General features: G+C 32.8%; 1 protein-coding gene across 7 annotated transcripts in view; it reads left to right on the plus strand.

Moving 5' to 3' along the window:
• Positions 1 to 10,471: 10,471 nt before the first annotated feature.
• The window catches only part of LOC143252002 (uncharacterized), a 108,451-nt gene continuing 103,360 nt past the window's right edge, over positions 10,472 to 15,562 (plus strand). For 6 of the 7 annotated variants that reach the window (XM_076503495.1, XM_076503499.1, XM_076503500.1 and 3 more), the window contains exons 1-2: positions 10,502 to 10,824; positions 14,510 to 14,604. In XM_076503495.1, coding sequence (XP_076359610.1) covers positions 10,671 to 10,824; positions 14,510 to 14,604 — 249 coding nt within the window. In that variant the 5' untranslated portion in view covers positions 10,502 to 10,670. Of the gene's footprint in view, positions 10,825 to 14,509; positions 14,605 to 15,562 lie in introns of all 7 variants that reach the window. The other variant, XM_076503494.1, reaches the window with a different exon arrangement.

Consider the following 15,562-nt stretch of genomic DNA (forward strand, 5'->3'; position numbering starts at 1 on the left):
TCTACAAGTGGGTTTTCTCATCATCACGAATGTTCCACAACTATATCACCCTTCACTTTCTGCAGACAGATGTGGGAAGGTCACAGCTCTCCAAAGTAAAGAAGAAGAAGAAAATTAAATGAAAAAAAGTAAATAAATTTTATTTAGATATTTGATTTAGATATTTAGATATTTATGCCTTTAACCTTTTTCAGTCTCACACAATAGCTATAAGTTTTTGTTGTTAAGGTGATGGTTGATTTAATCTGTCCATGTAAACTAAGTAAAACTTTTACCATTACCTATAATTATAAATAATGTCTTTTTCAGGTGGTAGTTGTGATCTAAGGTAGCCCTACAATGCAGTTTTCCATGTGAAAACTTTGTGCTTGTAAATTTCCTTATTTTAGAGCTACAAAGAGCATGAAATAGCAGCATGTAAAACCTCATAAAAAATATTCATTGTTATGAACTCCTAACAATGTAAAGTACAGTGGAACCTGTTATGCCGCGGTATTTGGGGGATCAACCTGCTTAACCCCAGCTTAAACCTTTGTGACTGAAAAGCTGAAGTCGCCAACAGCTCTGCCGAGGAGCCTCATCCAGGCCATTGTGTGATCATTATGTCGGATTATCGAATTAAAAATAATACTTTGATTATTGATCACTTTTTTCACGGATTTATCACAGATTAACTTTAATGTATGGAGAGGTGTGATTCGGAAACAATGGCGGCCTCCATAAAGTTGACATAGAGAGCGGATAAGGTAGATTAACGGTCGATTTCTATTGTAATATATTTTATTTATTTCCCAAATTAAAGCAAATCCTTTTTAAATATCTCCTTGAAGTTATAAAGACAAGGAGAGTGTGAGAAACTTTAAAAAGCCAGGTGGTAGATTTAATACATCAAACATTTTGGGACAAGACTTGCTACAGCGGCTTAAGTGATTTTGCGGTTTACTGGTCCGTGGCTTAATGGCGCTCCACTGTATTTTTCTTATGTGATGTTTCAAAATTAAAAGGAGTGGTGAATTTATGTACTACTTGACAATATTATTTGCAACATCTTTCCTTTGGCAATGATTCTGGATGGCATAGATTCAACAAGATGTTATGTATCTGGAATAGTGGATGACCAGGTATCTGTGAAAGCACCCTACATTTGACTTTCTGGCATTAGATGGATGTGTTAGCAGTGAATCCAACAATCAAGCTTATCCTACTAATATTAACCAGTTCACACCATTACATACTGTTTTAGTTGTGTTTTGCAATGTTTTGTGAGATTTTCTCCATGCCTCATATCTCCTAGCTGTGTTAAACATGTAAATATGAATGTACAATGCTTTTCCAGTCATCTATAGTCCATTCTTATTTTCTCCTCAATACTACTGAATTTCTGTGTATTTATGTACAATAAACCAAAATATTTATGTTATTAACAGTTTTCTTGCAAAAACTATGCCTTTCTTATTTATTATATATTCATATTTTTATTTTGCATCATAAGCCCTACATAACAAAACAACTAAAAATCACATTTTTTTATTATGTATTAAGTTAATTTCTGACATAAGTACTTCTTCAGATAGTTAAATAATTTCAAGAGGTATGGCTATGTAACAATGAGATTTGAAATAGTCTTAGGTTTTAATATGTAATTTGGTCTAAAGAAATAAAATACTCTGTACTTAAATGTATTTGTTTCAACACAACTAAAAAAAACACAGATTTGTTTTCTTGAAGTTATCAAATACTATTTTTTCCTGTTTTTTTAGCCAGGTTATAGACATGCATTATTGGTTTTTTAATAGTTAGAACATTGGTAACTCTATCAAGTGAAATGTCTTAACCTTGAGTTACTTTCTTTTCCTATATCAATGTTTAAACTTGTCTTATATTTTAAATCAAATGCCTTTTCCATAATCTGAGTTGTTAAGAGGATGTGGAATTACATAACAATATTAATAAAAAACATAAGGAGGGAAACAGATTTTGGATAATATGCCTTTTATATTCTGATAATTATTCAAGTTAAAGTTCTCCAAATGCACTATGTTTGTGTTTATGTCTTGCATTGTTTTCAAATTTTGTTTGAACTGTTGTGAGCTACATTAAACAATAGTGATTCTAAACTTTTGAAATATAATTTACTACATTCAGTGTTGCAACATGTATTTTGAATATTTCTCTAAAATATTTATCCCTGCACATCAAACCACAAAATATCAGATATACTTGATCACTGTTTAACTAACTTTGGATGTTCTTGCATGAATTTGGTAATTTTATCTAGATAACCCTTGATGCTAATCTGCTTATATTGTTTGTTTGTTTTTTTTTAATTTCACACAAAGCTGTCTGTGTTAGCCATCCCTAATTTAGCAGTGTAAGACCAGAGGGAAAGCAGCTAGTCATCACCATCCACTGCCAACTCTTTTACCGACAAATAGTGGGATTGACTATCACATTATAATGCCCCTATGGCTGAAAGGGGGAGCATGTTTGGTGTGATGGGGGATCTGTTTGTAGATTTTATATTAGTTTATTAACTGCACTTAATGCAAAAAATACACTGCAGTTAACTGAAATAACCAGCCAACTTTTGATTTTGCTTTACAAAACATATTCTAGCTCATTCTGTACTAATGCATTTGTTTGTGAAGTAGTTGCTTCTCTTGATTGTGTACTTATCTTCCTTAAAAAATGATTTAGTACCAACTGTCTTTTGGTTTATTCACAAGTTTATTTTATTTGAATAATTTGGAAAGTACAGTTTACATACAATCAATTTACAATATAGTAGTCTTTCATTCAGATTGTCAGCCAGCTCTCAATCCATATTTTTTAAGTGAACAATGTATTTAATTTTTATCCAACATTACATCATCTTTTTATTTTGATCTACTACCAATTATTAAATCATGGCCTCCTACTTCCCAGGTCCACAAATCACCAGTTATTGTGAAAATTGGGTAACTTGATGTTTGGATAATCCCTGAATACCACAACATTCAGGCTAACTTGTTCTGGTTGGATACTGTAAAGAATCATTAGGCCTCTTTACATGATGCTGTGTTATTGCCATTTTGAAAGATTTGATTTATAACATCAAACCTAGTTTTGTTAAGTTAAAATCACCTGTTTTGGGAATTGACACTTTTAGATTTTAATTATTTTCAATCACTTTTTATATATATTTTTAAGTTTAATTTCAATGGGCTTGAGTAAACAACTAGATATGATGACCTTGGTTTCCATCGCATTCTCTTTTTCAAGTTTTTTTTTTTAATTTCACATGTGAATATTGTTTCATTTTTATTTAATATTATCATTAAGGATGTAATCAGTGACATTTTACATTATACGACTGCCATTATAACTTTCTTGGCAGATTGTTACTTATCATGTCTATCCTCCCATTATTTTTCTATTGCACTATATACTGCAATTTATTTCTGAGCAGTTTTATAGTATCCAAGAAAGTATGAAAATATATATTATTTGAGAATGTAATGAACAACAAACAAATATTTTACACTGTAGATTATGCAAGATTAATAAAAGCTGTTTATTTAAAAAGGGGGGAATAGGAATCTCAAAAAATACAGAAACAATTTGAATCAAAATGAAAGTATTGTATTTCAATGCAGTACTTCCCTGTTATCACAAGAACAGCTTCTCCTGTCTTTGCTGCCTTTGTATGTGAAATTTAGCTGGTTTGTTCGGTATCAAGCATGAATTCCAAAATAAATGTCACCACTTTAGATACATCTCATCCTCCTGAGCCTGGCACAAAGCCGATAAAGATTTTGATCATTTGCCCCCCCCTCCGAGTTCACAGTGTCTTCCCAAACCCTACTTGAGGGTTCTTTTAGGCCCTTGTCAGCTTTCTTAGATTTCATTTTTCAGGTATGTTTTGTCTTCACTTCTATTTCTTGTGACCCACATCTTTCCCTCTTACATGATTCTGCCTCTCATCCTTATTTACCTATTTAGGGAGTGGGACCTGAATCATCCTTTCATTCTACCCAATACTTAGTATTCATGTCTTCATCTTACTGTAACAACTCTTTTGATATCTTGATATTTCTCCTGAATTCACCTTCTGTCTGAGGTTCATAACAGGAACCCTGAGGGGTTTTTATGGAGGCATCCTATCTCTCCTCACATCCACACTGGCCCATGTCATCTTCAGCTCTGGACTTACAAATGTGGTTTAGTTGTTATTGAGACCTTTTGTATCATGATGCTGTACTGTTATAGGCTCATCTCCTGGCTACTTAACTACGAAACCTTCAGATGGCCATTTTTTAGATGTTTAATGTTTGACTCAGTCGTGTAGTCTTTGGAGCCAAAGGTAGTTTTCATCCAACAACAATCTACCCTTTTTCATCTGCTTATCAATTTGTCCCAATCAGAGCTGAGCATGGTACTAATTCCTGTCTCGTGACTTTTCTCTTCACAACTCTTGCCTGTTCCTCCTTCCCATGGTGCCACAATTTGTTGTTTTTTTATGATGATGCACGGTATGCCAACAATGGTTTCTGTGACTACTCGAAGGGAGCTTGACTGGTGGCCTTTGTTCATTGGGGGAGAACTTTCACCTCAAATGTTTGGGTTCACGAAGTTTGGTCAGAAGAATTCATCACACATTTTCTCACCTGTCTGTCCTTGTTTGAAATGCCTGTTTCCTTTCTTCCTCCTCAGGATCCCTTGTCACACTGGCATCTATCACAGGCAGTGCAAGACCTCTTCATAAAACAAGCTATTGAACCTGTTTCACTTGGTTTGAGGGATTTTATTCACACATATTTGTAGTTCCCAAAAAGACATGACTGGAGACTAGTCATCCACCTGTCACATCTTAATCTGCTATGTATTATAAATGCTTTATTTTTCTTTGTCATGTATGATTACAAAATCAAAATTACAGCAGTTACTAGTTCTTACCAATACATAACAATATTGAATGTTTGTTTGTTTTCTGTATAAGGTAACTTATCTAGAGAAGTTTCACTGTTTACTATCTTCTGTACTGTTTCATAGATAATGTAAAATTGTGTTATAACAGAAATACGATAGGTAGACTGAACTGAAGCTATGTGTTTCACATATTTAGGCTATTTGTCAACTATATGACTGCTACTATCTGGATTATGTTGCCTAGCATAAACTTTGAACAGTTAGGAACTGACATACTCTTAAAGTCAAGCGTTGAAAACACTTGATCCATAAATTCTCTGTTGGACAGAGTTACATTTTGGTTGCATATGATTTCTGATACATATTCATTACTTTAATATACCAACATTTAATCTGCCATGTATTATGAATATCATTTTACTCACGTTAGTAATACGCAGTCAAGAAATCAAACTTTCAACAGTTTCTAGTTCTTTCATGTTTATAAAAATATTTATAAACCTTGTTTTACTATTCCTAGTGATCTTCTCAGGGATTAAATAATACATCAATCTGTTAAGAAATTATGTTTTATTGAATCTCTGACATTGAATTCATTAAGAAATACCCAGATTAAAGTTATCAAAATAGTAGCTAAGAAGATAATTTACCTGATAAAAATATTTTAAAATATAAACCAGCTTTAGGAAGTGGTTGTAATACAACACAAATATAAGTATGCAGGACTAATTGTCATTTCAGTAAAGTGGTTTTTAGTTTAGTTTTTATTTACAGATATCTTCATGATCAGAGAGGATATGCAAATGATAGTCAACAAAGATCTATCCTTTATTATAAGGTTTATGCTTTGGAACATTAAACCAAAGAAATATACAATTTTATACACTTCAGGACTGAAAATGTTATTACATATCTTTAATATTTCTGTTAAAGGTCCCATATGTAGAAGATCTTCACCATTACATAGCTTGTGCACTGTTCCACAGACATTGTAAAATTGTGCACCAATGAACAAAACGTTATAAACAGATTATTTCATGACATTACACGCCTTCACTCATATACTGTGCAAGTTGTACAACATCAGTGGCAGCAGAATGTTTCCCAGGGGGTGGGTACATTAAATTAAACAGCTTATTACCACCAGTGAGCTACCTCTCTACAATGGTTACCATATTAAAATATACATACAGATACTGAATAATTAAAAAATTAATGTCAAACTTTGTCACCACTCTCAATTGAAATAGCATAGCGATAGTAACAATTAACAATACTTCTAAAAAATGGAATAAATCACTCGGCGAAATATCTGAAAGGAAATAAATTCAAATTAAATTATATAACATTAAGAAATAAACCAAAGTACACTAGTGGTACTCCTCTTATAGCACTCAGGCCTACTGACCGGTACTTTTTCTCATCAAGTCTATCCGTCCCTGTCCTGTACAGTTTATAACTATTCTTCATCTTTTATATCAACATTAATGTGCCATCTCTTACTCAGTCTTCCTAAGGGCTAGCCAGGTGATTAGAGTGCTCAGCACACAATCTGAGGGTCGTGGGTTCAAATCCCCATTATACTAAACATGCTCATTCCTTCAACCATGATAGCATTATAATATGATGGTCAATATTTGGACAGATATACAGCTGTGCCATTCATTGGTAAACCAGCAGCCAAAGAGTTGGCAGTGGATGGTGATGACTAGCTGCCTTCCCTCTAGTCTTACACTGCTAAATTAGAGTTGGCTAGTGCAGATATACCTCATGTAGCTTAGTGCAAAATTCAAACCAAATGCAACCAACAGCAACAAAATTTTTGGTAATCCTGGAATATTTTTTCTATCTCTGTGTATCATAAAAGGACTTTTACTGGCCTCTACACCAATTTCAATAGTTTTATCTCCAGCTTCTTCAAACGTAACCTGGTTATATAATTGTTAAAAAGAATTTTTAATATTTGTTCTAATTATTTTATTTTATTTGTTTAAAGTTAAGCACAAAGTTACACAATGGGCTATCTGTGCTCTACCTACTACGGGTATCAAAACCCAGTTTCTAGCATTGTAATTCCACAGACATACAGCTGTGCTACCAGGGGGCAAAAAAAAAAAACCAGCTTGTTTGTTTTAAGTACAAAGATACACAATAGGATCTGCCCACCATGGGCATCAAAACACAGTTTCTAGTGGTGCGAGTCCACAGATATACAGCTGTACCACTGGTGGGCTTTAGTCAAAGAAATTGTCCTTCTATGTAAACATGTTAAATAATAGATATCCGACTAATTTTCTAACGAAGATGACACGCAATTTCAGAAACAATAAATTTCAAACACCAGTCAACATACACACGGTTCAAAAATTTACCCTCATAATTTCCCTTCCTTTCATGGGTTTGCAATCCCTACCAATAAAAAACTCTCCTCCCAAATAAAAACCTTCTACCCTATTATTCAGCTTATAACATAGACCTAGTTTCTGTATTGAACATCTATTTCAGTATAAAAATCAACTACTTGAACTTTTACATTTACATTCATGGCTCTTGCACAAATATACATGTAGTGAGTGTAAGATCACGTACACTGGCAAAACAAAACGCCGCTTTGAAACTAAAGCCTGTGAACATATAACAGAACCAGACTTCCACTACTTAAACCAAGCCTCGTGCACATTCTGAAACCACAGGTAACTGTATCTCATTTAACGATTTCTCTATCATCGCCACAGGTTTTTCAGGCCTTGAACTCTATATTAAAAGAAGGTCTATCGACTTGTAGCTAAAGATCCTCCGACCCTTAATGATTCACAAAGCTGTTTAGACATAAAATTGTCCTAAATTTTCACACGCAACTCACCTGCTTGTAATATACACATGAAGGTTGTTTTATCCATCCTTTAACTGCTTTTCTTAATAACTAAATAAGCTAATAATGATATTACAATTTTAGTAAAATAATTTTCAGATTTCGCTTATGATGGAATGTTATTCTGAAACGTCCGAACTTGTAAATAAAATATATGTTTTGTCAATCGTCGTCATCTTCGTCATTGAACTTCGATCTTCAATATCATAAACCCATTGCTGATTAATTATGCTTGTCATAAGATATTAGTGTTGGGCACATAATACTTTTAAAACTGCTTTTTTCTTTCAACTCCTTTGGGATTTTTTAGAATTAAAAAATTAAAATTATTGATACTCAAAAATTAATTTATGTTACAACATGTTGAATTAAAATGGCCTCTAAAACCCATAACTACACAACAACTTTACACTTAACTGCACAAAGAGTTACGTCGCTCGACTGACAATCGGAGTGTCACTGGTTTGGTGAAAGGAAATGAAGCCACAGTTTTTTAAAAAACTCACATTTCATTTAAATACTATAAATAATAATAAAAGTAATAAAACAAAAAAGTTAAAATCAGTTATTAACTGGCAATATATGACTTTTACACATTTATAACACAAATTATATGTGATGGCATGACACATACACTAGTGTGCGAAAAAAATGGAGCATTTGAAAACGTATTTTTTAACAATAAATAATAAGGTAGTTATTGTTATTTTGAATTAAGCACAAAGCTACAAAATGGGCTATCTGTGCTCTGCCCACCACGGGTATTGAAACCCGGTTTTTAGCGTTGTAAGTCCGCAAACATACCGCTGAGCCATTGGGGGGACAAATAATAAAGTAATGAAACAAAACATTTATTTCAGTCATTTATTGAGACAATACATGACATGTACAGATTGAAAACACTTCATATAATATTGTGGCATTACACGTATATAGCCAGGAGGATTAAGACGTTCGCTTCGTAATTCGAAAGTCACGGGTTCAAATCCTCGTCGCACCAAACATGCTCGTCCTATCTGCCGTGGGGACGTTATAATGTAGTGTCAATCCCACTATTCGTTGGCAAAAGAGTAGTCTAAGAGTTGGCGGTGGATGGTTATGACTAGTTGCTTTCTCTCTAGTCTTACACTGCTAAATTAGAGACGGTCAACGTAAATAGCCCTTGAGTAGCTTTGCGCGAAATTCAAAACAAACAAAAAATATATCTATATTCAGCATTTTTAATGTTGATGATTAATACGAATATTCCAACTGACACCACAAAGAATGTTTGCCACAGTCTTGCAGTTCTACCGTTGAGCAACACACAAGTTGCGAAGACGTTATTGTAGTTGCGAATAACATCAATGAACTCTTTGTTGAGGTGGGTTGCCAATTGCATCTTGCTGTATAATGGTGTATAACCGATTTAAAATGTTTTTTATTACTTTAATTATTTATTATATTAAAATAAAATGTGACCTTTTTTCCCAGCCAGTGGCACAGCGGCATGTCAATGAACTCATACCACTGAAAAACCGGGTTTCAATACCCGTGGTGGACAGAGCACAGATAACCCATTGTGTACTTCGTGTTTAATTCTAAAACAAATAAATAAACAAATCCTAGCCAAAGTTGTGACTTTTTTACTGGATTCGTTTGTTCGGCTCTTCGTCATGTTCGGCTGTAACGTTTGTTTGTTTGTTTGTTTTTTTGAATTTCGCACAAAGCTACTCGAGGGCTATCTGTGCTAGTCGTCCCTAATTTAGCAGTGTAAGGCTTGAGGGAAGGCAGCTAGTCATCACCACCTACCGCCAACTCTTGGGCTACTCTTTTACCAATGAATAGTGGGATTGACTGTAACATTATAACGCCCCCACGGCTGAAAGGGCGAGCATGTTTGGCGCGACGGGATGTGAACCCGCGACCCTCAGATTACGAGTCGCACGCCTTAACACGCTTGGCCATGCCAGGCGGAACGGCTGTAACGATCAAACCAATTTTTTTTCAAGATGGCTGGTTTGGGTATTAGCACTTTAATTAAAATGAAGTACAGGTTAACAAAGAGAGTTTGCAACTAAGTTTGTTAATCTGAAAATGACTTGAGAAGGTCGAAATGTTGTTCTGTACTATATTTTAATTAAAGTTTTAATACTCATACCAGCAGTCTTGAGAAGAGAAACCAATTTTTGTTGGTAAAATAGTTGCCTAAACGTTTATGGTGAAAACTAATTGCCTTCTATCATGTAACTCTCCGTGAACTTCCAAACAAACCAAATTCACATTAGAACTAAAAGAATGAAACTGCTCGAAACGTCGATACACGAAATGAAGTTGGACTTACAATACTAAAACTTGTGGTTCGATTATCCTCGGTGAACACAGCAGAGTGCCCCAAATAAAATTATAAGATAAATTTGTTTCTCTTTCAACATTATGTTTTTGCAGTGATTTATATTTTGTGCATTGATCACAAAACGTTATGTAGTTCTCCTGATCCCTATAATTTCCACATACTCTATTTAATTTAATTATATAAGCCAGTACACAAACTAAAATTTATTATTATTTTTTATCCTTTGCTCATATTTGGTTCACCGGCTGCACAAGAAGTTGTGTATCATAACAGGGATTATTAACTATTGTATCTGTAATTCTCATTGGCCTCTTTATCTATTTCGTGGCAAGCAAAGCCAATGGAAACTTTTGTTTGATATGGCAATCTTTCGATCACGTGTCCTCAAATTTAGGCGCCATCTTGGGAGAAGTTAATGTTAGCAGTTGGTAGGCTTAAGCGTTATACATTTGTTTTAACATTTACTGACGGTGTAATTTGTCAAAATACAGTAACGGTATTAAAAATACTTTTATAAATTTTGATAATTCTTTCTGGTGCATTTCATATTAGATTATGAGTGACATTGATCCTTCAAAATTAAAAGTCGTAGAGCTTAGGGCAGAACTTCAAGCTCGCGGGCTCGATACCAAAGGAAACAAAGCAGTACTCGTTAAGCGTCTTAAATCTGCTCTGAACCACGAAGAAAAGGATGACAGTATTGATGCTGGTGAGTTTTGAACTTCAAATTATGGTACCAACTTTCAGTTTCACACCAAAGTTCTGTATTCGGGTAGAACTGGAAGTGTCAACCATATAATATAAAATATTAATAAAATCCAAATTGTTAACTGACAATGACATGGAAATACAATGTAACTTGCAATAAATAATGAATTAACAATAGTAGTTAAACACTAGAATAGGATAAATTACAGGTGTATTTCAATTTTTATTTTATCTGTTTATTGTTGTCATTAGTAAAAAAAAAAAAGTTATACCAGTATGCTCCTAAAGCTTAAAGTTGTTACAATGTTAAGTAGGATAGACTGAGAGATCTACAGCCCCATGTAGTCCAAATATTGAGGTAGGCATTCCTTTTTCCAATTTTAAAATCTTGTATCATAGCACGAAAAAGTACAATGCTTTTATAATATCTTACTTACATCTAATATCAGGCAACTTCAAATGAAATTTCTTGTTTGCAAGGGCTGGTGATTAGGGTGTTTGACTTGCAGTCTGAATGTTGCAGGTTTAAATTCCCATCGCACCAAAAAACGTGAATGCATTATAATGTGACAGTGTTATCAGGTCACCATTTTAACATTGTACCATTTGAAAGTTAGCATAGATTGAAAAATCTATTTTCGGGTCTGATTTTAATTGTTTTTCATTGATTATGAACTATATAATTGAACTTGAAGTGTAAATCTACTGATTTGAGTATGTGAAATCCAGTGGTGTGCATTTTTGTTACTTTTATTATTTGAAACTCATTGAAGAAACTTTCTTCTGTATTTGATAGATGAACTTTTAATTTATTGTGAAGTAAGAAAAGTTATAACACAAAAGTTTTAACTTTTTAGTGTTAACCTTAACGGTGTTATCAGTAATTATTTTTTTAGAGTTGATTATTCATTTCCAAACTACAGTGATTAAAAACTTGTATGATAAGTGTAAAAACTGGATTTTATTTGAAAAATCAAGAATTGAATGTTTTTTTAAGGAATCTGTAAAGAAGATGTGCAGTTCATATATATATTTTTTGCAGTTTAGTGGATAAACTGGATGTTATTTTAAATAGAATCAAGAAAGGTAAGTTGTTTGAAATGGCAGCAAAAATTAGAGGAACTTAAGTTTTTATGTGCAGTGGATTAAGTTGTTGAAAAGTGTTTCAAAAAGTTAATATTACAACAAGCATAGTGAATTCAGTTGTAATGAGCAGGTTAAGTAACAAATTTCTGTCTAATATTCACTAATGAAGAATTAGAGGAGTAAAGGAAAACCAATGGAAGATATAGGGGTGGTAGTTCAGGTTATAGATATTTTTTAAATCTTTGATAGGGGATTGGGATAGGATGGTCTATTAAACTTGAAGAAAAGAACAAAATGGGGGCAGAGTGGAGGATGTAATTGACAGAATAAATGAGGTAACTAAGGGTTTTGGCAGTAATGCAACATTAGAGGTTAATATATGGACTAATGTTGTAGGGAAAGGTTAGTCAAAAACTTAGAAGTACAGAAGACTAAATGAAGGCATTTTAAAGAAAAAGGGTACAAAATATTTTCAGGGTTATTATCATGCAATAACTATGGAGGCAAGATTCTAAGCTGTCTTTAGGGCTGAATACTATGTCTAAATCACATAGAAATGAGCTGGTAATAGGATTCACACACTTTTTGAATAGCCTGTTTTTTTAAGTTAATATCTAGGCCTTGAAATAGTCATGCAGAAATAGAGAAAATATAATTGTCTTGGAAAAGTCATGGAAAACTGACTTTATGAAACACATTGTTTAATTTAGCAACAGTTAATCATTTTATTGAACAACTAAGTTACAATGAGCTTAGTTAAGTAAAACTAAAAAGTTGAAAATGTATTTTTATGAAGTGTATATGAGGGATGAAAAAGGATATAGTGTCATGAAAAAAAATGGCTGAAATTTTCTGGAATAGTTGCCTTGTTTTTATTATGATGAAACTACTAGGGGTATATGCAGTGGACACAGATTTTGAACTGCTGAAAAATGGGAAAGTTGGATGAGTTTGTGTGATCAGTTTAATGGAAATAAGCTTTATGGAATGGATTAGCAGTACTTAAGTGTGTAAGGAGTAAATGTATTATGCAAGAGCTATCAACTCATTTGTGAGGTAAACTTTAATTTTTGTTATATTGTCTTAAAAATTTATAATTTAAGGCTTGTGTACTATTAAAATATAGGTTATTAACAGATTTTGTGCTGTACTAGTTGGTATAACAAAACAAATTTAATAAGTTTTAATGTGAGACAGTAAAAACCTTCTGTCTGGCAATAGAGTTAATTAAATAAAAACATTAGGAAGTAACATCATTAGTATAACAAAAGTAGGGTTTAGTTTTGTCAACAGTTTAAAAAAGATGATCCAAATGAGAAGTAATAGTTCAGTAGAGGCACATAGAGTCACATCTGTCATGTAAGTGTACTATGCTTCTATTGGTAGAGAAGTGATGCACAAAAAACATGTTGAAATCATTTTGTAACTCAGAATGGCTGGTATGGGTATTAACACTTTTTACTGATAACAAGAGAGAAACCAACATTTTGACCTTCCTAGGTCATTTACACGTTAACCTGAAATGGCCTTGGAAGGTTGAAACGTTCTCTTCTTATCAATAAAAAGTGTTAATACCCATACCAGCCATTCTGAGATGCATTTTTTATTTCAAATGGGTTTCTTGTCATCAGTAATTGAAATCATTTTGTTCCAATAGGGTTGTGGCATGTATAATAAGAATGTTTGCATAAGAGAGCACCAGTAAATGAGAATAGTTAATGTTGTGAGGGGAGAGAATACATTTTCAGTGTATGAACATTATAACGTCCTTTTCACCAGATAAAGCATACTTGCCAATATATGTATAACACTTATATATTTAAAACATACACCCAGGTGCAGTTTCATAAGTAATCTGTATGAAATAGGTTTTGAGTTTTTAAGAATGGTCACTGAAAAGTCAGTTTCATTTCTGTCTCGATATATGAATCCTTTTTGTGTGTGTGATGATATTTTTGTTCTAAATGACATGGTTGAAATAAGAATTAATGTTTTGGACTACAAACATTGTTATGGAAAAGCAGGCCTACAATGATTATTCTGCTGATGGTAAAAAGAATAAAGGTGTAAATACTAAAATTTCCTTTTTCCATGTTTTTTATTTATTGTTGTAAAAATAACTGAAATGTAAATATTAGAAACTTATGACACTTATCAGGTCAGATAAGAATACTTGAATGAAAAGCACATTATGATACTCTTTATCGTAGCATGAGCATGCCATGAGATACAGCTACAGTTTGACTGTGGTGCGCTTAGCCCTATCTAATGTGGCTGTTATAGTTCATGAAACTGTCACGTGTATAGCACAGAACTATATGCAGTTTGTTTCCAGTTATACCTTTCAAAAATTGGGAAAAAGAGTATAGAAAGCATGTATTATTCATTTACTGGTTTAAGTTTGAAGTTTTACTGACAATTAAGCAGTAATTTTTTGATTATCATAAATTTTTGAGATGAATGTAATTTTTCAGGTGAGTTTACATTTGAAAGCAAAATTAAAGTGTATGTTGCATGATTTGGATTATAAACTATTTTTTTTATTTCTTTACAATTTAAAACAAAGTTTCATGTTTTTTGCTTTTGTATTTTATTTCTAGGTGATGAGATTTCAACAGATGGAGATACATCACTTGACAATTTGACAGCTGAGAATGCAGGGGAGGAGTTGAATGAAAGTGAAACTAAGGGACAAGTATGTAAATGTAACATGTAAATTAGCCCACCTAATAATACATCTTTTCATATTTATTGTAGTCTCACATTATTGTAATATTAAGACCAGTTGAAAAAGAATTCAGAAAGTGTTGTATATTTTCCTGTGAATAGGCTTTCTGCCAAAAATATTTCTAAGACCAAATTATTTTAGCAAAAGAGATGAACTGAACTCTGACAAGTGATAACTGTAATTTTATTTTTTATTTTTATTTGTCATTCAACGTAAAGCATTCAAGCTTTTCTAAAAAAGTGCTTTACTTTTATACATGAACACTTGCAGTTGTTAGCTTTTAGCTCTCTTTTTGTTGTTTAAAAAATCATAGTAATTATTAATAATTAGATTAATGTAGTAATTTATTAAAATGTGCAGCAATATTTTAAGAAAGCTATTAATATTGTTGGGTAATTTTGCTCCTGAATGTTCAGTATGTGAAGTTAATATGTAGTACTAAGTGCATAATACCCCAAAAAATTTTGTACTCAAATATTTAAAAAGATCTGCTTGATTGATGTGAAGAATATCACAAATATCCTACTAAATAAAACAGCAGTTTGTTTCTGTTCATTATAAAAGAGAATGTACATTTGTTAATCAGTTAATATTTTCATTATTTAACTAGTACAGCATTCCCCTGAAACATGATGGATGCTGTGACACAATTGCCTTCCCTCTAATTAAAAACCCCTCCCTCCATAAAAAGTGGTGGTAGAGGCTGCTAGATAGTTGCCTTTTTCTGAACCAGTTGTGTAAAATTAGTGACAATGGCAGATAGTTTCAACAGCATTTCCATAAGAAAGACTGGGCAAGTATATTTGGTGACAGTGGTAATTAAACCCTATACTCTTGAATCATGATCTCATCCAAAGCAGAACAAAGTTGAAGTTAAAACAAAATTTTAAATTGGGCGCAGCATAGATAGCTTATTATGTGAACT

The sequence above is a fragment of the Tachypleus tridentatus genome, chromosome 6 (genome assembly GCF_004210375.1).
Source record: "Tachypleus tridentatus isolate NWPU-2018 chromosome 6, ASM421037v1, whole genome shotgun sequence".
Lineage (NCBI taxonomy): Eukaryota > Metazoa > Arthropoda > Merostomata > Xiphosura > Limulidae > Tachypleus > Tachypleus tridentatus.